The sequence below is a fragment of the Apodemus sylvaticus genome, chromosome 14, assembly GCF_947179515.1.
Source record: "Apodemus sylvaticus chromosome 14, mApoSyl1.1, whole genome shotgun sequence".
In the NCBI taxonomy this organism is placed as follows: Eukaryota; Metazoa; Chordata; class Mammalia; order Rodentia; family Muridae; genus Apodemus; species Apodemus sylvaticus.
Genome location: NC_067485.1, coordinates 56,894,816 through 56,918,006, shown reverse-complemented (window position 1 = coordinate 56,918,006; position 23,191 = coordinate 56,894,816). Strand labels below are relative to the sequence as shown.

At 45.9% G+C, this 23,191-nt stretch overlaps 1 protein-coding gene across 8 annotated transcripts in view; it reads left to right on the top strand.

The window, feature by feature from the left end:
• The window catches only part of Svil (supervillin), a 184,626-nt gene that overhangs the window by 81,160 nt on the left and 80,275 nt on the right, over window positions 1-23,191 (top strand). For 6 of the 8 annotated variants that reach the window (XM_052157230.1, XM_052157229.1, XM_052157224.1 and 3 more), the window contains exon 1: window positions 20,148-20,187. The exons of the other annotated variants lie outside the window; for them this stretch is intronic. In XM_052157230.1, coding sequence (XP_052013190.1) covers window positions 20,163-20,187 — 25 coding nt within the window. In that variant the 5' untranslated portion in view covers window positions 20,148-20,162. Of the gene's footprint in view, window positions 1-20,147; window positions 20,188-23,191 lie in introns of those variants that run through there. 8 annotated transcript variants of the gene reach the window in all.

The following is a 23,191-nucleotide window of genomic DNA, read 5'->3' as shown; positions in this document are numbered from 1 at the left end:
CATGTCTTCCCTGTGGCACACTCATGAACCACAGGATAACTATGAATGTGGCCCAATACAAAACTATAAACTTATAGGAAATGTCATGAATCTCTACCCCACCCCCAAACACCACCTTTTCTTTGTAACCTGATTTTGTGGTGCTCAAGTGTGGACTTTGTAGATGGCATTGCTGTTTTTATTATGGTGTCAAAAGGTTGGACACACTCACCAGTCTGGTAGCTTTTATAATATGGTAATGAACATGTAGAAATTCTTAGGTGCTGAAATGTGGAATCTGATTTCTATGCATCATCATGTTTTATGGAGAGAGATTATTGTTAAAGTAATTTGGTAATCACTGTGTGTGTGTGTGTGTGTGTGTGTGTTATGCATGTGTCCATACTGCTGAATACCAACCAGGGATGGTTGTACTGACATTTTTGAAATAATGTAGTTTGTTCTTGGTACTAAGAAGAAAGGACTACGTAACATTCTAGTTTAATTTTTAGTTGAGCAAAATTTAAAATCAGACTCAGGTTTTTGGTTATTCATTAACTCAAAATTAGAAATGTGGTAATAACTTGGCAGTTCGGACTTCCTGAGGGAAACCATATCATGTTGTATGTGTGTGCGCTCAGGCCTTTAAAAATAGATCTCATGGCAGAGAGAGAGACTTAATCACCTGTACTGCTGGCTGATTGCAGCAGAGGTAGTCTATCAGTCAAGGGCTATGAGTTCACAGGGCTCCCAGGAGCACTGGATACCAGCTGCGGCCGTCTTCTGTTCATCTTTGGTCAAATCTCTTTTGTTTTAAAAGCTAACTGCCAAAGAGTAAACACGCTTGACCCAGACTGTAAATATTTGTCATACATCTGGTTAGTTTAGCTTTTAACTGAACAAAATCATTTTGGCAGAAGAGTTGTTAAAGTTTGACAACTTACAAATTATACAAAATCTTGCACTTCACATCCTGCATGTTCTCACACAGGCAGCGACTGACTTATGAAGCGTTTCTTCTGTGTTGTTAAAAATGCCCTGAAACATGTATTCTTAAGCCAGTGAAGTGTATAAACATGATAAAACATGAGACATGTGAAAAAATGTGTGATGTTGTCTGTCAGTCCCTTAAGGGTTATTAATTAGATGTATTTCCATATTAAGGGGCTCTGGGAAATGGCTTGCTATGAAAACCTAAAGACCTATTCTAGGCCACGTAGGTGGTGACAAAGCCACCCTGTGTTGTGTTGCCATTTTTGGTATAAAGCCAAAAGTATATTGGTATATTGTGCTTTGGAACCTCAGAGTCAATGGGACCGCCCTTGTTCTTGGAATGCAAGTGTCCATGTCAAAGTTCACTTGTGGATTGGGATACAGTGGTAGAGCGAGTTCTTGCAGTGAGTGACAGAGTAGACAGCCAGTATCCATGAAGCCCTGGGTTCCATCCCCAGCACTCTGGAGGGCCATGGACTCTAATTTGCAGCCCAGGAGGAGTGGCTGTATGGGATTTAGGAGAGGCCTTGTGTTTGTGGAAAGACACAGCAGTTCAGATCTGTCTCTCTGGATGAATCAGACTCGAGTAGCGAGAAGGCATTCGGGATTTGCTAGAAAGGGTCCTGCCTGGGCTGGGCATTGTAAGTCTGTGAGAAGCTGTGTTGAGCAAAGTGTGGCTTGACCTCTCTTTGAATTGTTCTTTGCTGTGTCTAATCCAGAAAAAAAATACTGCCTGAGGCAGCAGGGCTGTGCCTTCTCTTCAGTGGGGTCTCCAACTGTCAGGGAGTTGCAAACAGGCTGTACTCAGAATGAGACTGTTTTCCGCCCCAAAGTTTTACAACACAATGTCAAACTTAAGCGAAAGAAACTGTCGCAAATCCCGTCCCTGAGTCCAGGTCTGGCGTCCTCATCTGTACTGTGTGAGCAGCTGCCGGGTGCGTTGGCTCCTTATAAAGCATCGAGGAAAGTCCAACACATTAAACATCCTCCATCCTGAGGAGGACTGGATTAGCCAGTAGGACAAGAGCATTCTCCCCTGCCTCGTGTCAAAGAGAGCCCTCAGAAGCAGCCTAGTGCAACTGTGATCATGCTGTCACGGATCTGAAGTTAGCAGGACATGTTTATGTAGCCTGGTAGTGACAGCCACTGTTCTGGGACTCATGACTTAGCCACATTTTAGACGATCCATACAGACAAGTAAAACCTGCTGCTCTTAAGAAGGGAACAGGACCCACCATGCACTTGCTAGGGAGGAAGAGTTTTTTACCTTCATGATTATGTGTAGGATGTGTAAACATCACTGATGAGAGTCAGATTAACAAGAGAAAGTGTTACAAATATTTTATGCTCACAGGATTCCTAGAGGAGCATCCACACTCTAATAAAAGAGTTTGGGCTTTGAGAGATGATAGGCTGTGATTTCATGGTAGTTCACATGGGAAAAGGTAATGAAAAATAAGGATCCCTTCTCAGAAGTTTGGTCATGGTGACTTAACTTTGGGCCAGTTCTCCGTCTCTGGTTAGGAATGACTGAAGAAAGACTCTTTGATGACAACCTCTGGATGTCACAGGCACCAGCACATGTATGTGTGCATTTGCACATGACGTGTCACACACAATAACAAGTACATATACTGCAAAAGTAACACACACACACACACACACACACACACACACACACACACACAGAAACAACCTCGCAAACTTTAAAGAAAAAGTTCAGTACAGTAAATGATAATATGATATTGTGAAGTTTTTAATGTGAGGTTTTACTTCTCTGCAGTCTGTCTTGTATAACAGCGAGTCTTTTGCTTTAGTTGATTTGGAAGCTATTTGAGCATTTAATTGGCTAATCCCGATTTTGTAGAATAGTTATGCCTTAAGACATAAATGTAGTTTTCTCAGATTAGTAGAGGTTTGTTTAATAAGCCACCTGACATAGGCTGAAATGGCCACGTTGATAACTGTTTACTCTAAAATGAATCTACTCTGGTTTAGAAACACAGTGTTTAGCTACAGGGTGTCACATGATATTGCCAGTTGCTTAGAAAATGGGCAGTGATGGCTGTGCTCAGGATGGGCATTGCTTGAGGCTTGCAGATGTTCTGCCTGTGGGGTATCTAAATAGATGTAAGCCTTTAAGCAGAGCTTAATGTCGTTAGGGCTGGACATATCTATCCCTCAGGGGCAGGGCATGTGTTAGTCATGTGTGGAGCACTGAGTTTGAGGCCCAGCACCACAAACAAGTTTTCCTATTGCATGTGTTCGATATGTCAAAGAGACAGTGTCTGTTGCTGCCTCGTGCTTGGTGATAGCAAGTACTCGACACATATTTGCAGAATAAAGAAACTGATGAATGGGAATGTGTGACTGAAATGAAAGTGGAAAGGCTGAATGCCTGTTTGATTTCCACATCAACTAAAGCCCTAAAAATCTAAAATACTAAAAATCTGCTTTACAACCCTCCTGACTCATTCAAAGCTCTCCAGGAGGAAAGAGATGGCATGATTTTGTTTTCAACTGTTACATTCTGACAGTGCAGATGAAAAGCTGTTAACAAAATGAGTAATTAAGCACAGAAGATGCAGACGATGAAGCCAGAATCAATCTGTTGCTGAATCTCGGGCTCTGGTTGGTGGGAAATGGACTGACTACCGCAGCGCTGAAGTCCATGAACTAGCTGTGAAGATCAGGGGATTTAAACAGGGGTCAAATGTTCAGATTCAGAAAGGAGCTTTTCCAGTGTCTAGAAAATTGTTTGATTGTTGGTGAAAAGGACAAGGTGTGCTCAGTCCCTACAAAGACATCACAGCTTTCCAAAAATGGCCCCTGTTGGGTCTGATCTTGACATGCTGTCATTTCCTTTACAAGGTTTGATAGTGTGCTGCCCCAACTGTAGGCTTGCCTGAAGTCTGGAATGCATCATTTGAACTGCAGTTTCTTCAGGCACTGCTTGTCTGGGCATGAGCTAAGGGCTCACCCTCTGCTTTGATTTCCTCATCTGTAAAATGGGAATGATACCACATGATACATCACGTTGCTGTTGGTCAAGTGTGCCAATGCGTGGCAGGGCAGCCACTGCCCTACTCGTTTAGGGTAGCATGGAGCAAGAGGGAAGTAGCAGGGAGGCCATATGATTGTTCAAGTCTTGAACTAGGATGGTGGTTGCCAGACAGGACAGGAAGGGACAAGAAAAGGTGGAGGGAGGAACTGCCCAGGCTGAGGGAGGGGCTGGTCATAGAGATCTGTAGCAAGTGAAGAGGCAAGAGCTGGCAGATCACAGGCAGCAGCAGTGACACAGGTCAGAAATGAGAAAGGGGAGCTGGGGAGATTGGTGGGGAAGGGGTTAACCAGTGAACCATTGAGAATTCAGGTGATTTAAAGATGTCTACCTGCAGACCTGGGTCCAGTTCTCAGCACCTACACGGTGGCCCACAACCGTCTGCAACTCTAGTTCTAGGGCCTTTGACACACTCTTCTGACTTCTACAAGTAGGATTGTAGTAGACATACTGTGTGCATTCAAAATGTTCAGGCACATAAAAAATAAAATAAGCAAATCTAAAAAGCAGAAGGAGGAGGGAGGAGGGTAAAGAGGAGGAGGAAGAGGAAGAAGAAGAGAAAGAAGAAGAGGAGGAGAAGGGAAGGAAGGGAGGGAGAGGGAGAGAGGGAGAGAGAGAAAGAGAGAGAGAGAGAGAGAGAGAGAGAGAGAGAAAGGAAGGAAGGAAGGAAGGAAGGAAGGAAGAAAGAAAGAAAGAAAGAAAGAAAGAAAGAAAGAAAGAAAGAAAGAAAGAAAGAAAGAAAGAAAGAAAGAAAGAAAGAAAGAAAGAAAGGGACAGCTAGGTACCTGCTTGTTTGTCTGCACGGTCCAGTGTGATCCAGGATGATAGTGGCAGGTCAAGGGCAGCAGGGAACTTGTCACCAGCCTGCCTCCACTGCCAGGATGCTCTTGTCACAGAGGAGAGAGCCTTCCTGATCCGACCAATGTTGGGCTGTGAGTAACAGGAGACAGAAAGAGAGAAGCCTCAGGTGCAAGTCTACAGCTCAGAGAGGTGATCACACCCACTATTGTGCACACAGTTACTGCCCTCGCCTTTGTAAAACTCAATTCAACAGAACTGTCTGATACTTAGACGTCTCCCCGTGTGCTTAACCACGTAACAAAGTGCCATGTATTAGACAGGATCTCACAGTAGGCCACATGCTTTTCTCAGAGTTGGCCCAAGTCATCTCCCCGTTACCCTAGATTTCAAGCTTCTTTGGCCCTGACCACGTATGGGATGGGAGTCAGACTGAAAGGCCTGGGTCTGCCTGGATCTGCTCCTGGCTGTGTTGGAGGTATGCCCAGCTTGTCACAGTGCAGGGGAGTGCTGCCTGAGCAGGAACTTGACCCTATTGAAAGCTATAATAACTGCCACAACCTAGTTCCAAGACTATAGTGAGTAGAAGCTCTTTTGTACTACAGTAACAAGTAGATTGTATACCAAGAAACAAGCTTGATGTGAAGTACTTAAGTCAAAATCCACAGGGTTTTCCTAAAGAATACAAAAGAGGGGGCTGGGGAGATGGCCCAGTCAGTAAAGTGCCCACCACCTACAGATGAGGACCTGAGTTTAGATGCCCATGTGACATATGGTCGCATAAGTCTGTAGGTGGGGAGAGAGGGACAGCCCCAGAGCTCACTGGCTCTGTCAGCCTATCCTGTTAGTGAGCTCACACGGCTCAATGAGACACCATGTCTCAAAAGATAAAGTGGAGATCAACCGAGAGAAGGACTGTGGAAGCACTTGGAACGTTGGGCTACAGGAGCCATCGAGTGTCGAGAGCTCGGCGGGCTCTTCTGTACGATCTTGGAAGATCAGAATGTGGAGAGCAGTGCCCGGCCTGTGAAGCTTCAGGGGGAAGCAACGTCTCTACTGGGTCTCTGTGGAGAATCTGTGGCATCTGGTCAGCTGGAGCTGAAGATTGGCTGTGATTATCAAGAGACCAGAGCCACTATAATAAAACCTTTGTTTTACTGGGACAGTTGATGCTTCAGCGATGAACATCAGTGTAGAAGTGTAAGTCAAATAAACCCTTATCTCTCTAACTTGCCTTTGGCCATAGTGTTCTATTACAACAATAGTAACCCTAACCGAAACGCTGGGGAAAACGGAATGTCAATCAAGTTTAGATGCCAACAAAACTCTCAATGTTGTGTGCACAGTAACAACTTGGGAAGGAAACGCTATGCTGTTAATCTTTAAAGTTGTGTTCATCTTTAAAGCTGTGTTGAAGAATAACAGGCTGAAAATAACATGTCTTAGATCTGCCCTAAAAGCTAGGGAGGTGGGCTGTAAGGATGCTAAGTAATCACTGAGCCTGGGTTTCCAGCATATAAGAGTTCATCGTAGCATTGCCGTACATTATATAGACTTACTCTTGTTTAAAATTAAAGCCAGGCAGTGGCAGTGCACACCTTTAATCCCAGCACTTGGGAGGCAGAGGCAGGAGGATTTCTGAATTTGAGGACATCCTGGTCTACAGAGTGAGTAGGGTTACACAGAGAAACCTGTCTTGAAAAACCAAAAGGAAAAAAAAAAGAAAAGAAAAGAAATAAATTAAAACTATAACTAGCTACCATGATTCAACATGGGAAATTCCTACAGCAGGATTTGGCAGAACTTTCCAGTTTATTTCAAATCCAAAAACCATAAAAGATGGCTAAAAGCATGATTTAAAGTGTTTTTTTTTTTCATGTAATGTAAAAGATGAAATAGAAAAAAAAAGAAATCATCATAGAACTAAAAATCAGGTCAGAACAGGAATTCATAATGGAAAGTAACAAAATAGATACCTCTCAGCAAATAATAATTGAATTTTACATTTATACATCAAAGGCACAATCTCATCTTCAAAAATATTTGCACCCCCAAGACACACTTTATTAATTTCTTTATGTATTCCAGAATGAAAGCCATCAACAAGTCAAAAAAAATGTACCAAAGAGAAAACTAATCGGACTCTTCGCAGCTCCCATGTTCTAACATAGAAATGTCTAAGGTAGGCAAAGGACCTGGACAGACAGCTCATGACAGGGGGTTGACAGTTGAGAGTACGGAAACATGAACAGACTCTCAGCCTCATTTGTGAGGGAAAATGTGGTTGGGCCGCCTCAGACCAGCAAGCCTCTAGCTGTTGGTCAGACACAAAGATGGTAAGGCTGCGGAGAAACTTCAGCAGATGGGAATGTAAGATGGCTCAAGGCCAGGGAAGAGCAATTTGACCGTTTCTGTCAGGATTCTTTCAGAGGCAATCACAGTCAGCTTTACACACTGCAACTCTGTTAGAAGAAGACACCCGAGGTTGGAAACCCCATCTCTCCTCTGTGGAGGTGACTTAGCACACTGCGCACCCTGGAGTACTCTGCAGCTCTGGGAAGGGAAGAAGCCACCTGGGTCCCTGTTCCGGAAGGCCTCTCAAGTGCATCACCGAGGAGGACACTTTGCACTCCCATACTTTTATATGAAATGGAAAATAAGTATCTTCATTAATTTGTGTAAAGAAACTGTGTGGAGACCTGGAGGAAACTAGGTGGAGGCATGCCAGGGAGGGAGTGAGGGAGGACTGCACTGGCTCTGTGAGAGCCTTCAGGTCCAGGAAGACATCCTTGAAAGTTGAGCCCGGCTTTATATGACGTCCATTAGTGGCTCACTTTTATATAAAGCCGAATAAAATTCCAAAAATAACAGTTAAGTCATTTGAAAACATATGGGGTAGGTACCCATGAAATGTGTGCCTCAATGTATGTTTTGTGCACAGTGTGTCCTGCCAGCCCAGGATGGGCCCTTCGATTAAGTCAGACATTATGACTGCCGAGAAAGAAAGCACCCTGCTCACTCCTGGGACATATCATCACCTCCCTCCTGGTTCCGCCAGCTGCTCTATTAAGTATAAAGAGCAAGCATCCTTTCACCGACTGGGGAAGAAATCAGATGAACTGTCTGCCCATAAATTATATCATGGCTCACAGGAGAGTTTTGTAGCCTGGGGCCAGTGCTCTTTCCCTGTCTCCGGCTTAAGTTCGAGCAGCTGCATGCTGAATGCTTTTCCATTTTTGTTTAAAAATGTGCGTTAGCACCTCCTCTGAGCCCTCTTACCTCACACCCTGTCCCAGGCCCAAGCTCTCCTCTGGAAACGCAAAGATTTTTATCCTTTTAAGAAACAAACTTAGGAAGTTCTCTTCCCATCCGCCCTCTTTCCCTTCTCTGTAAGGAAGAAATCATTGGAGATATCCCTTGTATTGGCATTCAGTGTATCTTCTAAAAGGCAGAGGGCAGGACCAGCCACTCAAGCGCTACCCAGATTCCAGTCGGAGGATGAACAATCATGCGTGGAGATTTCAATAGAAATGAAAAGGTTTTTAATTATTGCATTTTCCCATTCCATTCTCCCGCTGTGTGTGTGTGTGTGTGTGTGTGTGTGTGTGTGTAGGTGTTTGTTCATGGGCGTTTTCTGCATGCATGCACGTGCTAGGTTCTGAACTCAGGTTCTCATCCCTGTGCAGTAGACACTTTACCTACTGAGCCAACTCCATTCTTTAAAAATGAATATGAATGTCTAGTCTTGCTGCAGCTCTGACTATTTGCATATTTAACATATTAAACACTCCCTTTAAAGCAGACTGATGGCTAACTTTAACAGGCTTCCTTCCTTCTTGGGAGCCCTGACCTATTAAGCCTTGGAACTGCCTCCCATTGTCCCCAAAGCACCCCAGGGGTGAGTGTTTCCCCCACTGGTGCTTTGTGGACAAGTCAGTGCTGTGCATGTCTTGCGTTGGGAAGCGTGGCTGCCTGGCATTGTGGAAGGAGTTCCCTGTGCAGAGCACACATACTAAGACATTCAGAAAAGTTCCCCTTGTTTTTATGTTATTGCAAAACAATCTAAACTCTACTGGATGACATTTAGGTTTGTTAATATGTTGGTCTGTACATTGGTAAGGGCAAACAGACTACAATATAACAAAATAAACAAGGTGTCAGGGTTTGAATGACCTATCACACACATCCCAAATGCTATCTCTAAGTTTTGATTTTGTAGTAAAACCCAACAAACACTGGACTAGCAAAGGGAAGAACTGGCAACAATCAGGTGTGTATGGATCCTGGTAAATTAGAAAGGCTGTGTGTGAATGTGGCTACCAGGTGTGACAGCAGAGAGAAAGGAAAGGAAGAATGGGGTTGGGGGTATGTATGGACGCAGAGCAGCCAACAACTGAGGCCACTGGCCCAGGTCCTCAGCTAAGCTCAGCACTCTGTTTACATTGAAGGGCAAACTGGCTGGAGAGGCACGCAGCCGGAGCACTCTGAGCCTGACGTTGGACTCACATCTTGTCCTGGTGTCTGTGCTTTGTCTCAGCTGAGTTTGGTTCTTGTGCATTCGTTTTGTGGCTTTTTCTCCCTGCCGTGTTGCTGAGGACTGAACCTAGGGCCTAATGCTCTGCCCTGAGCTGCACCAGCATACCCCTTTCATTAAGTTCACCTACAGTGTGTCAGGAATGGACTGCTTCCATCAGGATGGGATATCAACCGGTTCTATCTTGAAATGGGCCCGTGGCAAGAACCACTCACTGTCTTAGTTTGGGTTTCATTGAGACCCTATGACCAAGGCAACTCTTATAAAAGAAAACATTTAATTGGGCCTGGCTTACAGGTTCAGGGGTTCAGTCCATTATCACCATGGTGGGGAGCAGGGGCAGGCAGACTTGGTCCTGGAGAAGCTAAGAGTTCTACATCTTGATCTAAAGGGAGCCAGACAGGGACCAGTGTCTCCCTCGGGCAGCCAGGAGAAGGGCCTCACTCCACATTGGGCAGAGCCTGATCATAGGAACTTCAAAGCCCACCCCTACAGCAACCACGGCCACACCTACTCCAACAAGTCCATGCCTTCTAATGGTGCCACTCTGAGCCAATCACATTCAAACCACCACAAGCACCCTGAACAACTACACCCCAAGCATAAGGCTCCCCTGACTCTAGGACCCTAGGAGATAAGGGTATGAGAAGGAATGACTCAGCTTAACCGGGTTCCTGGGGTGGGATGCCTTCCAGTGCAGAGCTCCCAGACAGCTCAGCAGCGCCCCCACTGGCAGGTGGTGGCGGCGCAATACTTCCATTTTTTTTTAATTATTTTATTATGTATTTGTTGTTTGTTTGTTTTTTACTTTTAGCTTCCCCTTTGGATTTGGTAAACTCGATGTGCTCACTGGTTCAGATGAAACTGGGCATGTAGCGATTTGGAAAATGCTGTGCACAAATGAACTGTAGTGGGTAGGACCAGTGTTTCCCCCGCCTTTGTGGGAAAACATGTTTACGATGCTATTGTTAGCTGTTTTTCTTGGATGACAAAATGCCTATGATTGTTGTAACATGTTCCTGAGAGACAGAGGATGAAAACTGCAACCAAAAAACCCCGTGAGCCTTTCAAGTTAGCACATGAGCTATGTGCATTGATGATGGGGAGGAATAGGGCCAGGAAAATGATTGTAAAGAAAGAACACACATGGGCCGGGAGGTGCTTCTACAAATGGGCCGGCCTGCTGCTGAGCCTGGCCACCTGAGTTCCGTCCGTCCACTGGGCCCACATGGTGAAAGAAGGGAGGCGACTTCTGCAGGTTTCCCTTAGGACTGACGCGTGCACACATGCACACACACTCACGTGCACACTCACACATGTGCACACCAAAATAAAATAAAGTCAAATAAAATTGAAAAGAGGGCCTTCAGGAGGCCCCTGTCAGTATTTTTCTTTGGAACTAATTTCTAGCCGTTCAGCACTCGCCACCTCCTGTTAGAAGCAACAGGGACTTCTTATGACCAAGCATTTCAACCAGAGCGGAGCTGCAGGATGATAAATCTCACTTAATGAGTGATTGACAAGCTCCCCTCACCCCAGGGGTATTCGCCCTCCCCCCCCACTGCCTTCTCTGCTGGTCAGTCAAATCTTCACTAGTAGGCTTGGAGGAACTGGTTTTCTTCCTTCTGCCCAGAGGATCTCAACATGTTTGGAAACAAAAAGACCAAAGAACGAACAAGGAAGAGCACACTGAGGACAGCAGAGATCTTTTGGGTGGGGTGCAGCTCAGCGTGGAGTCCCTGACCTAGCATGCTGGAGGGTTCCAGGCCCAATGCCACATGGAAAAGCCATGGCCTGGGCTCCCCACCCCCACCCCGCCACCCCCTTGGCTATTTCCCATGAACTTCAGCTAAGGTCATGGTAGATGGAGCAGGAGTTGGGTGCTGTGTGGGCATCTGCAGAGGACCTGTCCTCCTTGCCATGCTCTGTCTGACTTGCTCAGGCAAGTCTCTGCAGAGACGAGGAGCTGCTGTGATAGAAGACCTTTTTCCTTTGCCAAGTTATCACGATCAAATATTTCTAATGCTAAACAAGATGACATACTGGCTGGCAAGGATTACCCAAACACTCTCCTCCACTCAAAGGTCGCTGAAGCTGCTGCTGTGGTGAGAGGCTATTGTTCTGAGGAAGATGCCCCAGGCAGCTGTGCATAGCACTGTTTCTGTTAAGTGTTGGCTGGGCTCCTGAGCGCATGAGCTTGCGGTCCAAATTTATCACCAGAAGAATGCAGGGACGGTCTCTTCCCTTTCAGACTCCTTTGTTTTTTGGGTGTTTTTTTAACTCTAAGATTTATTTTACTTTTGGTTTTGTGTACCAGTGTATTTTATTATGTGTATGTTCACATGCCTGTGGAGACCAGGAGAGGCCAGTTCCATGCAGCTGGAATTACAGGCAGCTGTGAGCTGCTATCCAGTATGGGTGCTGGGATCTGAACAGAAGTCCTCTGCAAGGGCAGCAAGTGCTCCCATTCCCTGAGCGAGCCGTCCCTCAGCCCGGCGTGGCTGCTCAGAACATCAGTCCATGCTGTCCTGCGTTCCACATCCCTACAGAAACAGGGACAGTAGAGACAGGTTTTGATGGCATGTTGGGCCCCTTCTGATTTTGAATTCACACACCCCCCCCGGGGCCCAAGGATCACCTGCAGCTGTCAGGGACCACAGAGGCCTTTCTCCATCCACACCCTCAGCTCAGCTCAGCATTCACCTGGTAACCCTTTGTGTTTTCTTCAGCTCTCAAGAGACTTCTGTGTTTTTTTTTATTTTCCCATCAGTTTTTCATACTGGGAACAAAATATATGTGACGCGTAATTCATCACCTTACACATGTGAAACGCGTCCATGTCGTGATGTGAAGTGTATGTGTAATGCGCTGCTATCACCACCACCCAACCACAGACACTGTTCATCTTGGAAAAGCAGAAACTCTTGGTGCGCCTGCTAAACAATACCGCTTCGGTTGCGCTGCCCGACCTACAGCAGTTACCACTTCAGCTTGTGTCCTTTTGAGGTCACTAGTGTAAGGATGTCTTCGTCTCCCATATCTCGCTTGATGGGGGACTAGTATAAGGTTGTCAAATTTCATGTATGCTGTGAGGTACAATGGAATTACCCTCACTTAAAAAGGTGTGTATGCAGCAACAGGCAGTGGTAGCACACACCTTTAATCCCAGCACTCAGGAGGTGGAGGCAGATGGATCTCTGTGAGTTTGAGGCCAGCCCTGTCTACAGAGTGAGTTCCAGGACAACCAGGGCTACACATAGAAAAAACAAGACAGTAGAAAACATTGGGTTTCTCTCCTTGTTCTCCACTCTGTTTGCAATGGAGTTTCTTGTTCACCTATGTATCCAAGGCTAGCGGGCCAGTGACCTTTGGGAGAGCCCTCCGCTTGTGCCTCCCATCTTGCCATAGGGGTGTCAGGATTATCGATAAATGCTACCACACCTGACTTTACATGGGTCCTCAGGATTTGAACTTGTGTCCTCATGCTTGCACAGCAGGCGCTTTCTCCACCCCCAGCCTGCAGCCTCCCTCCTTATCAAGGCTGAATGCTATTTCTTTGGACAGCTACACTTGTTACTTGTTCTGTGATGAACTCTCGGGTTGCTTCCAGATGTTGACTACTCTGTGTGACTGACATAGCTATGAAGAGGACTACACAGGTTCCTCCTCAGGACCCCGCTTTCATTCCTGTCTCCAGCCCTGGCTTTGAACCTCCCTCCCTCCCTGGAGGACTCATTTTCTCATCTGTGAGACGAAGGTGTGGTGGCACTGAGCTTCTGGCTTGCAGGAGTCAAGGGAACCATGTTGACCAAGCTCTGTATACATTACGAAATACTTCCTGGTGTCCAGTTTTGTGGTGTCCAGTCCCTACCTGGCAAGCATAGACAGCACAAGCTGACTTGATTTCCGTCATGGGAATAGTGTGGGAAGGGACTGAAAAGCTCTGGCTGGGAATCCTGGAGCACGATGCACCCCTAGATGCATCCCCTTCCTCTCACATCTTTCCTGCAAGGTAACTTCTCTAACATGCTTTCCTGGAATCTGTGTACACCGGGCAAAGAACTTGAGCAAGCCAAGGTGCGGGTCACTGGGCATGGGGGAGTGCTCCCTGAGGGAGCCATCCTTAGAAGAGGAGGGGCCTGTCTTGTCTCACGTGTGGCACAGGTCAGTATGCACACAGTTGACCTTACCACGTGACAACAGTCATAAAAATGGTTCTCAGTACAGAGAAGGGAGTCTGGAGCTCAGCTCCTGTACATAGTCTCTGGGATCCTGGGAGGGAAGAGCCCTTGCGCCGTAGCCAAGAGCACAAGCCGTCTGAGGCTCTCTGAGCACTGCAACACCCGTCTCAGTCAGAGGCGAAGGATGACGCTGAACAGTAGACGTGCAGTGCAGGGAGAGCTCCTGCAAGTGTTCCCTAATACAGCATGATGGCAGCCAGCTGCCGTGCATCAGAGGCTACCTGGCCCAACCTGCAGCAGGCTGCAGAGAGCAGTGGTGCCCTATGCAATGCGTACTTTCATCCCACACACAGTTTTACTTTGATTTTGCATTGTCATTGCTTTCTCCATCCTGAGACTGGGTAGTGGGTTGAGTGGACCCGAAGTGATTGCCTGTGTGTTCAAGCCTTGATCGCTTATTAGCTTTCACGGCTGTCACAGTCTGGGGCTGACATCTGGCAGCCTCACTGTCCCTGCCAGGATCCCAGAGCCAAGCTCGTCTTGAGAGTGCCTCAACTCTGCCCTCAGCAGCCTCTTTTTAAATAGTGCCAAAACTTTAACGTAATTTAATATGTCATCATAGATGCTGTCTTTTTCACAAGTGCCCTCTAATTGTATAAACACCAGCATGGATGCTATCAGAAGTGGTTGGTACAGTCCTGAGATTAGGGCTGCAGCCTTGCAGCTGGATCACCATTTCTGATAACTCTCCAAGTGTGACCTTGAGTGGCCCGAGCTTTACTTCTATATAAAACTATGAAAGGGATCAGTAAGTTAGAACCTGAGACTTCCCTTCCCTTAGATTTAGAAAGTGAATTGAATTTGAATCTGCCCTCACGATCTCTTATTTTAGTCCTAAAGAATTAAATCATGTGGAATTGATAGAGTGTGAACAAGGCCTTATATTTATATGAATAATTTGAACTCTGTTGAGACATAGAGCATGATCGTGCAGATTTTGATTGAAGGCCGCCTCTTTTCTGCCCCCCCCCCCCCCCCGCCGCCCACCGCCTCCCTCTCTGAGAAGACTGACTAACAAGGCTCCCTTGGTGTGTTTGGACATGGGTTGCTTGTGCTGACCATTTATCCTGACACTTGGTAAGGGTAACAGATTGGTTCTAGCAGAAGAATCTCTCTTTCCTCCTTGGCCATGAGGATTCTTCACTGTGGACCCTTTGTCAGTTGAAGACCTGTTATGAGGCCTCCACTGTCTCCCGAAGGGTCTTAGCAACCAGGTGAGGTGGTGTTTTGAACAGAAATGTCAACTTACACATATTTGGCTCCTTCCTTCCTTCCTTCCTTCCTTCCTTCCTTCCTTCCTTCCTTCCTTCCTTCCTTCCTTCCTTATCTCTGTTTTACTGCATAGCTCTCATTGGTTCTGGTTTTGAGTGCATAGACCTGGCTAGCCTCAAGCTCACAGAGATCCACACTGCTTCTGTCTTCCAAGGGCTAGGATTAAAGGCTTGTGCTGCTATGCCTGGCCATTTTCAGTTTTCATGATATATTGGATTCCCTAGCCTCTTGTCATATATCAAAGTGCCTTTGTTTGAAATTTTTAATATGAATACATATGCACATTAGTATGTAATCTGAATACACGTATTCATAGTAGCATGTAATATGAATAGCTATGCACAAATAGAATGTGCACATTACACATAATAGTGTTTCAGAGACGTCTTTAAAAAAAAGATTTATTGATTATTATATCTAAGTACACTGTAGCTGTCTTCAGACATACCAGAAGAAGGCGTCAGATCTCGTTACAGATGGTTGTGAGCTACCATGTGGTTGCTGGGATTTAAACTCAGGCCCTTCAGAAGAACAATCAGTGCTCTTAACCGCTAAACTATCTCTGCAGCCCCTAGAGACGTCTTTTAACATGCCGTAAACATACAAGTAGGTTCTAGGTTCAGTATAAAAGAGCAGCAACAATCAAGGCCAGATACACACCTGCTCTTCAGAATGGACACCAGCGATTGCCAGAACCTGTGGGTTCACGCAGCAGACAGAACATGCTGGAGACTTTTACATGACCTCACCTAGGGCTCCCAGCTGGTGTGACAGTCTTTTCTGCTGTCCCATGTCACAGCTAAAACACCTCTTACACTGTGAGGACTCACACATGTAGGCTTATTGACATTCTTATATTGTCATTGAAATCCAAAAGGTTAATGTTCTGATCAGTGAGGCAAGATTGATGTCCTAGAGTTCGGTCATCATGCTTTGTCAGATGTGAGATTCTGAATACAGTGTTCACACCGTTGTAATGTTTACATACAAAACCTTTATTACATACGTCAGTCTTTATAGGGAGACCTATTACTTTTTTATGAGACTGTTTCACTTTTATAACTGTAAATGTTTTGGTTTATAATATAGATGGTTAAGTAAGGCAACACCCTTTTATTTGGCTGCCAAGGAGACCTCTTGGTTAGGATTGCACTTGACTCCCTCAGCACACAGGATACTAGAGGAGGGTGAAGTTGGGATCCGTGGGAGAAGTCAGGATGCTGAAGAGGCCAGGAACATGAAATCACGACATTTTAAAATCCATTGCACATATGTGTGAACACAAGGCTCACAGGTATGCTGGATATCATACTAAACATTTGATTTATGAGCCTGTTTCTGGATCCAGGGTTTCTGTGTCCCAACCCAGGATGTGTAACAGAATACCCTGGGAATGGTGGTTGAGTAAGTAACTAAAAAAAATTCCCAACTTTTAGCTTTGTACATGATTTTCCAGCTGTTAGCTTTATACATATCTTGGAGATATACAAACTGTTTTAAAGAAATGCCTTCACCTCCAGATTTGTGATGATTTGTAAAATTGACTTTGGGAAAATAAAAAGAAAAGAAAGTATCAAATTCTTTTCACCACTAGGGGTCAACATAATGCAGTTAAGGTTTTTTGTTTTGGTTTGGTGTTTCAAAGGAATTCTTTCAAAAAAAAGAATGTGGTGCTTTTAGCTGGTTGTCTTAGCTGTATCTGAGGGGGCTGAGTTAAATTAGTGCTGCAGGAGAAATCTTAGAACTGCATCAATGTATTTTAAACTTAGCCCAGGGTAAGCATGTGTCTGAGTTAAAAATACATCCATGAAAATAGCCTGATAATGTGTTTAAAAATAATGTCTTATAAATAGATAGCAAACAATGTGTTGGCCTTTTGTGCAAGTGTGTGTGTGTCTGTTTCTGTGCCTGTGTCTGTGTCTGTACACACTAGGCAGATGCTGCACCGGGGCCTGATTAAACAGCATATTTGCCCTAAAGTCAAAAGACAAAATAGACAAAATTAAATGTTAAAATAGAGAAAGCATTCTTACCTCCTAGGAACAGGAAAAGGTTCTAATAAACCCCTTTGTTCTGTGTAGTTTAAATATGGTACAAGGTGGCATCATCCTGTTGCATAGACACTGGCCAAATCCACACCTCTAACCCCAGTACAAGGTCCCAGCCCTGAATGGCCAAGTGTGTGCCTAGAGGCTGTCTGGGAGCCTATCGGGATGCCTCTTTGGGAGGAGAGGGTAATGATGTCTTCATTGTTAAGGACTTCAAGAATTTTCTTTCACAGTGTCATAATAGTAAGTGAGAATAAAATCAGTAATGGTTTTGTGCACGATTGCTGATGGTTTCACTTAGTGTGTGTAGTGTGTATGTGGTACATATCTGTATACATAAAGCACAAGTACATACATATGTGTGGGCACAAGTAAATACACACAGGGAGGCCACAGAGGAAACCTGGTGTTCGCTCTGTCCCTCTACACTTCATTCTGTTCAGACAGATTTTCTCATGGAATCTGGAGCTCACTGTTTGCTGAGGCCCCCAAAATCCAAATGCTCCACCCGAATGAGTCCCTCACAGCACCAGGGTTTACTGTATATGAATGATCTTTGACAATGGTGCTGGGAACTCAGTTCTCATGTTTTTGAGACACTCTTATCTACTGAGCCATCTAGTTCATTAGCTCTAATTTTATTTTGGTTTATTTGCTACTGGGGATGAACCCAGAGTCTTGAAGAGCTGGGCAGTGCTGTACTACTGAGCTATATATCCCATTGCCATTTTTTTTTTAAAACTTCTTATTGTGAAATGGGGTTTCCCAGCATTTGGCCTTGAACTTTCTCTATAGCCAAACAGTCCTTGCAATCTCACCTCAGCCTCCCAAGGGGCTGGACTTGAAGGACAGCGCCACCAGGCCCTGCTAGACACCCGTGTGTTCTTTGCTGCTGTCGTTAGTTTAGAGATTCTGAGCTCTGACGATGGACCGCGAGTGATGGTTGGGTAGATGCTGATCTTCCTGCAAGCCCAGCTGATCTGAGGGAAGCCATCTTGATTGACAGCACTGGAGCACACAATACGAAGTAGTAGATTAACTCGCTGTCTTTCTCTGTCACCTGGTGCAAGTGCAGATTAAGAAGCCATCGAAGCTGGCCCCTAAGGAAAACAAAGGGACACTCAAGGCTCTTATGCCTGCGCATCCTTGAAGAATTAACAGCTTGGAACTCGTGCCATTACAGAAGCCAGCCAATAGTTTCTGGGTGTGAAACGTGGACCTTTGAGCCACTCCATGTGCCTCCCCAGATTGTCATCTGGGAAACTATAGAGTCCCATATCTGGGTTCTTCATCTCACTAATGAGAATTTAGAAACAGATTCAGAAGGAAGCCCAAGGACACTTTTATTAGAGTTAGAGAGAGAGAAAAAAAAACACCAACAACAAAAACCAAACCAAAACAAACAAGCAAACCCCCCTGGATAATCAGCCTCAGTAGTTCTTGGGAGGAGAGAGATGAAGAGTGTGTGTGTGGGGGGGGAGCCAGGGCCTTTGAGGAGAAGCCCAGGAAAGCAGGCAGGCTCGGTGATGGAGTTGCATGATGAGTCAACAGACACGTGGAGGAAGGTGGGCTGCAGGCAGGGAGCTTTAGAGAACCAACGAGACAGTACAGCGTGTCGGGAAGGCATACCCAAGTCTCGGCTACTATCTGGAAGGAAAGGAAACGTTATGTTCCAATGGGCAGGCCACAGTGCTACACGACAGAAGCCCAACACAATTCCGTCCGGAGCCTTATTCGTGGGATAATTCTTCCTCCCATCTCATTGGCTGGCTGCAAGTGAATTGGTTTTCCTGTGGGGTGAACCCCTGGCTGGGTAATTGGCAGACTCAGCTGGATTTACTCTTAGGAGGAGGAGACAGAAGTGTGTAATATTTCGGGTGGTTTAGAATGCCGGGTCTCCACTGAGAGGTAGACTATCACTTCTATATTTTTGACAGGAGGAAGTAGCATTTTTCTTAACAGGCCTCAACAAAACCCATATATCTCCATCTTTTTATATGGAAACTTAAATCCTAAGAAGTGTCCAAGCCGATATCTACTTTCTAAGTGTTACCTGAGCAAGCAATGGGGTTTATTAACCAGACTGCTAGTGCCTGAAGGGAAACTGACGAACACAGGCGGGAAGATGTGTTTATTGCCTGGTTTGCCTAAGTTAGAAAATCCAAAGCAGATTATTCCTTCAGGGTCAAAGTTGTGAGCAAAAGAAGTATTGAGACCAAGGGATCCCTTACCTCTTGGCGGCCTTGCTTTCAACACCACCGTGCACTACGCAGGGGGTAGAGCTTGTGATGTTGAGAACTCCTGGACAGGAATTTCCAATCACTTCCATCCTAGAATCTCCTGGGGGAACTATTTGACTAAATCATAGGTTAAGGAAAACTAGACACTGACCTAACATTTAACCCCTGACACATTAGCATGTGATAGACCTCTGTTTTTCATAGTTTTGTCTCAAGTCCCACAAACTCTATTTCCTAGAGATACAAAGCGTATCTGCTGCATACTAACTGATAAGTTATTTCCCCATCAGTGAAATGAGCCAATTCAAGCCAGATTCGATTATATTAAATGCAGATATAATTGCTTTTGGAGGGGCAGTTCACTGGCCCCAAGAAATGAGGCCAGGGAAGTCGCCTTGGTAAGAGGGGGGTGGGGAGAGAAAGAAAGAAAGAGTGTGCGCAGAGAGAGGAGAGGAGAGAGAGAGGAGAGAACAAAATGCCTGGATTCTATAGGGAAGAGCCTCTGGGGAGGGGCAGCTCAGCCCCTGGGCTGGAAAGTTCAGGGTTGAGGACAGAATCTCCCAGGTAGGGACTGAGGGATGCTGGGAGAATCTGGAGGCCAGGTCTGCTTCAATATATAAACTATGCACAGCAGTTTCTTGTCCCTGGCTCTGAAACCAAACAGTAACTCTTGAGTCACTAAGAAATTATAGAGATGATAGGTTAGTGCCAAACTGCTCAGAGTTAGTGTCACTGGGCACAGCAGTGATGGGGGTGGGGGGGTGGCAGGGGGGATCACAGCCAGGGAGCTGTTGGGGTTTGCTCACAGAATGGACCTGAGGGACACTCTGAGCTTCAGTCCCTGTGATTCTGCCCCTGAATGTGCTCCTGTCTCCTTGGCCTGTCCTTCCCAGTTTTGCCTCCGATTGAATCTCCTGGGAGACCCCGTTGAACAGTCAGAAGCTTTGGGCCTGTATGAGTCCTGAGGAGCCCGAGAGTGGCACGTTCGTCCGCTGAATGACAAAGGGGCGGACAGACTCAGGTGCTGTAAGCAGTGGTGAGCTGTACATTGTTGCTGCTGCTGCTGCTGCTGCTGCTGCTTCTGCTTCTCCTTATATAGCAGTGCAAGAGCCTGGTCCGGGAGGCTCTGAGCTGAATCTTAATAGAATCAGCATAATGAATGTTTGTGTCTAAGTATAGTTTGATCAACACCCCAGCTTCCTTCTCCGAAAATACAGAAATGTGTCTTTTGCAAGTGTTAACTTATTTTCTGCAATGCTGTATTTTGTTGCCTGCCCCTGACCCAGGGGATTGTGAAGCATCTGGGACATGTGTATATTTGCTATTTCAATGTCAGGAATTTCCTAGAGACATATGCATGCTACATAAGTTCTAAAGAGGAACCTTTCAAAAGGCCGGGGAAAGTCAGAAAAGGAAGTTTCCGTTTAAAACTCCTGCCTGCCTTAGAAGGAACCCTTTTCCTTCAATGGTTAAAGTAGACCAATCAATAGAGTCTGGCCTCTGCTGGGAGGAGTTTGTTATAATAATGGGTCTCAGTGCAACCCTTTTAGAGGTTCTGGCAAAGGGTAACCCTTTGTCTGCCAAAGGTAGGCTCCTGCTTTGCCTGCCAGCCCAGTTTGCAGGGTAAACAGTGGGTGACCTATAAGCCAGCCAGTCAACTTGCAGATGACCTTATTAGGCAGCCCCAGGAGGCTGGTGTCTGAAGATAGGCTGGCAGGGCCAGCTGCGGTGGATTCATATTCTGTGAGGAGCTGGAGAGCCCACACCCTGGAGACATGGCCTAGTACCGTTCAGTTAATTATAGCGCCCTGCAATGGCAGGGGCGTGTGGGCTCCTAGGCAGACATGCTTTATGGTATGGTTAGAAAATAAGCCTGTAGCGGAGATTCTCTGAGGGCAAGTAGTTCACTTGGGGCTCTTTCTGCTGTGTAGCTTGTACTGATTTACTCTTCCAACTTTATCAGAAAGGTTTGTCTCCTTTTGGGCGCAGGGGTGGAGGTGTAGCTACAGAACCTAGAACCTCAAGGATGCTTGGCAAACACTCATGCATAGAGTCTCAACGGGGAAGGACAGATGTTGATAGGGTGAGGAGGTGGCTCAGTGCCGTGCTCCCAGTGCCGTGCTCCCATAAAGGTGAACAGAGAGAATGGATGCCATAAAGCTGTCCTCTGACCTGTGTACAGTCCGTCTCAGCATCTGAGCTCAGACACACACGTGAATGACAGTAACAACCACAATAATGAATTTTAATAATGGAGGAAAATTTAAATGAATTTGATGTTAAGGATTAGCCACTTTTTAGGGTAGATTTACAACGTTTTGCTTTTTTGTCTTGTTTTTGTTTGGGGAGCAGGGGATCACACTCAGGGCTCTGTGAGCCCCACCCCCCAGCGCCTGCTTTGCCTTCTCAAAGGGAGGAAAGTCAATCACTGGCTGCTTTGTTCAATTGCGTTGAACCATCTTAACTACTACAAAGTAGCAAACTACACTGCAATATCAACAACAACAATAATATTAAATATCTATTTGTCTAGAACAGTGCAGCTTACAGACTCTGACATGCATTGTTCCCAACTTGTTCCTGTTTTCAGGATGCAGAGCCTCACAATAACCCTAGAGCAAAGGCAGCTTTTCATGCAACGAGGCCCTGGTTGGGGCTAAGGTTCCAGGGACTTATCCAGAAAGCTCAAAGATAGGGTGGGGTTCATAAATGATTGGCCCACAGGAAGCAAGAACAATACTTCAAAAGAATCAGTGCTTAACCTGGGCTTTGAGGGCCTTGGTACTTCGTTTAAAAATGTGTCTCTAGCTCGTCTCTCCTGGTCTGCAGACTCACTAAAGGAAGGAAGGCGCTCACTGGATCACTTGGTGTCCAGCATCCTTCAGATATTGGTTTCCAGGACTCTCAGAAGAGACTCAAGCCCAAGGATGCTAAAATACTTTACTCAGTATTTCATGGCATTCATATGTAATTTAAACGCACCCTCCTTTATATCATCTCTAGATGTGACCACCTGTTACACAGTATTATTTAGGTAGTGTCTTAGGATTTCTTGGTGGGGTCATGAATACCGTTAGAAGAGAGAAGGGGAGGAGAATATATGATTGATGGGGAAAGAAAGAGAGAGAGGGAAGGAGGGAGGCAGGGGGAGAAAGAAAGGAAGGGAGGGAGGGAGAGAGAGAATTAAGTAGGGAGAGGGAGGATAGGTGATGAATGGCTAAGTGCGTGGACAGCACAGATTGACATACAAAGATAAATGATAGAGTGTGTGGGGGGGGGAGAGGGGGGAGGGAGAGAGAAATGCTGGGTTACAACATCTCCATGCCTAGGTGTTTTCTTCCTGTCTGAAAGCACAGCACAATCTGTTTTAGCTCCGTGTCAACCGATGATGACTTTGTTGTTTTTTTCTACTGCTGAAGTTCAGAGCTGCCTCTGGTGTTTTCAGAGACTGCCCACGGTCTCCCTTCCCACCTTCCAGTGGTCTGACAAGATCCATTCACACCTTTGCTCGGCCCTCCTTCCAGCTGGAGCGGCCCACACTCTCAGCTCCACTTCGGGCACCTGCTGCTATCACCTCCCTCGGAGGGGAGCTTGCTCACCAGCAGCACCTTCTCCAGGAAGCGTTCCCAGCTAACCCCATGTCCTGTGAGCAGCTCATGGCTTTTAAACTCATGTCTCCATTTGGGACCCTCCTGGAATCCCACTGGGCTGGGAAGGCTTTCATGCTTAATAAGTATGTGACTTGGCGGGCCATTGGCCATTCTTGTTTGTATAAACATGTCTAGCCATTTCAACACAACAAGGACGGGGTGTTCCAATTTTCTGTACAATCTAACCTTAGGCCAGTGTTGTTAAGATGCCTTTTAAGGGTCCCAAGGATAGTCAAAGCTCCTGCCACTCACTCTCCTCTAGTTCTGGGACATCTGCGGCCTGTCAAGGATGCTCACCATCTGACTCATAAAAACCCTCCTTGGTAGTTTGGAGTTTCCTTGCATCAGGTCACGTAAAAACCATCAAGCAGTGCG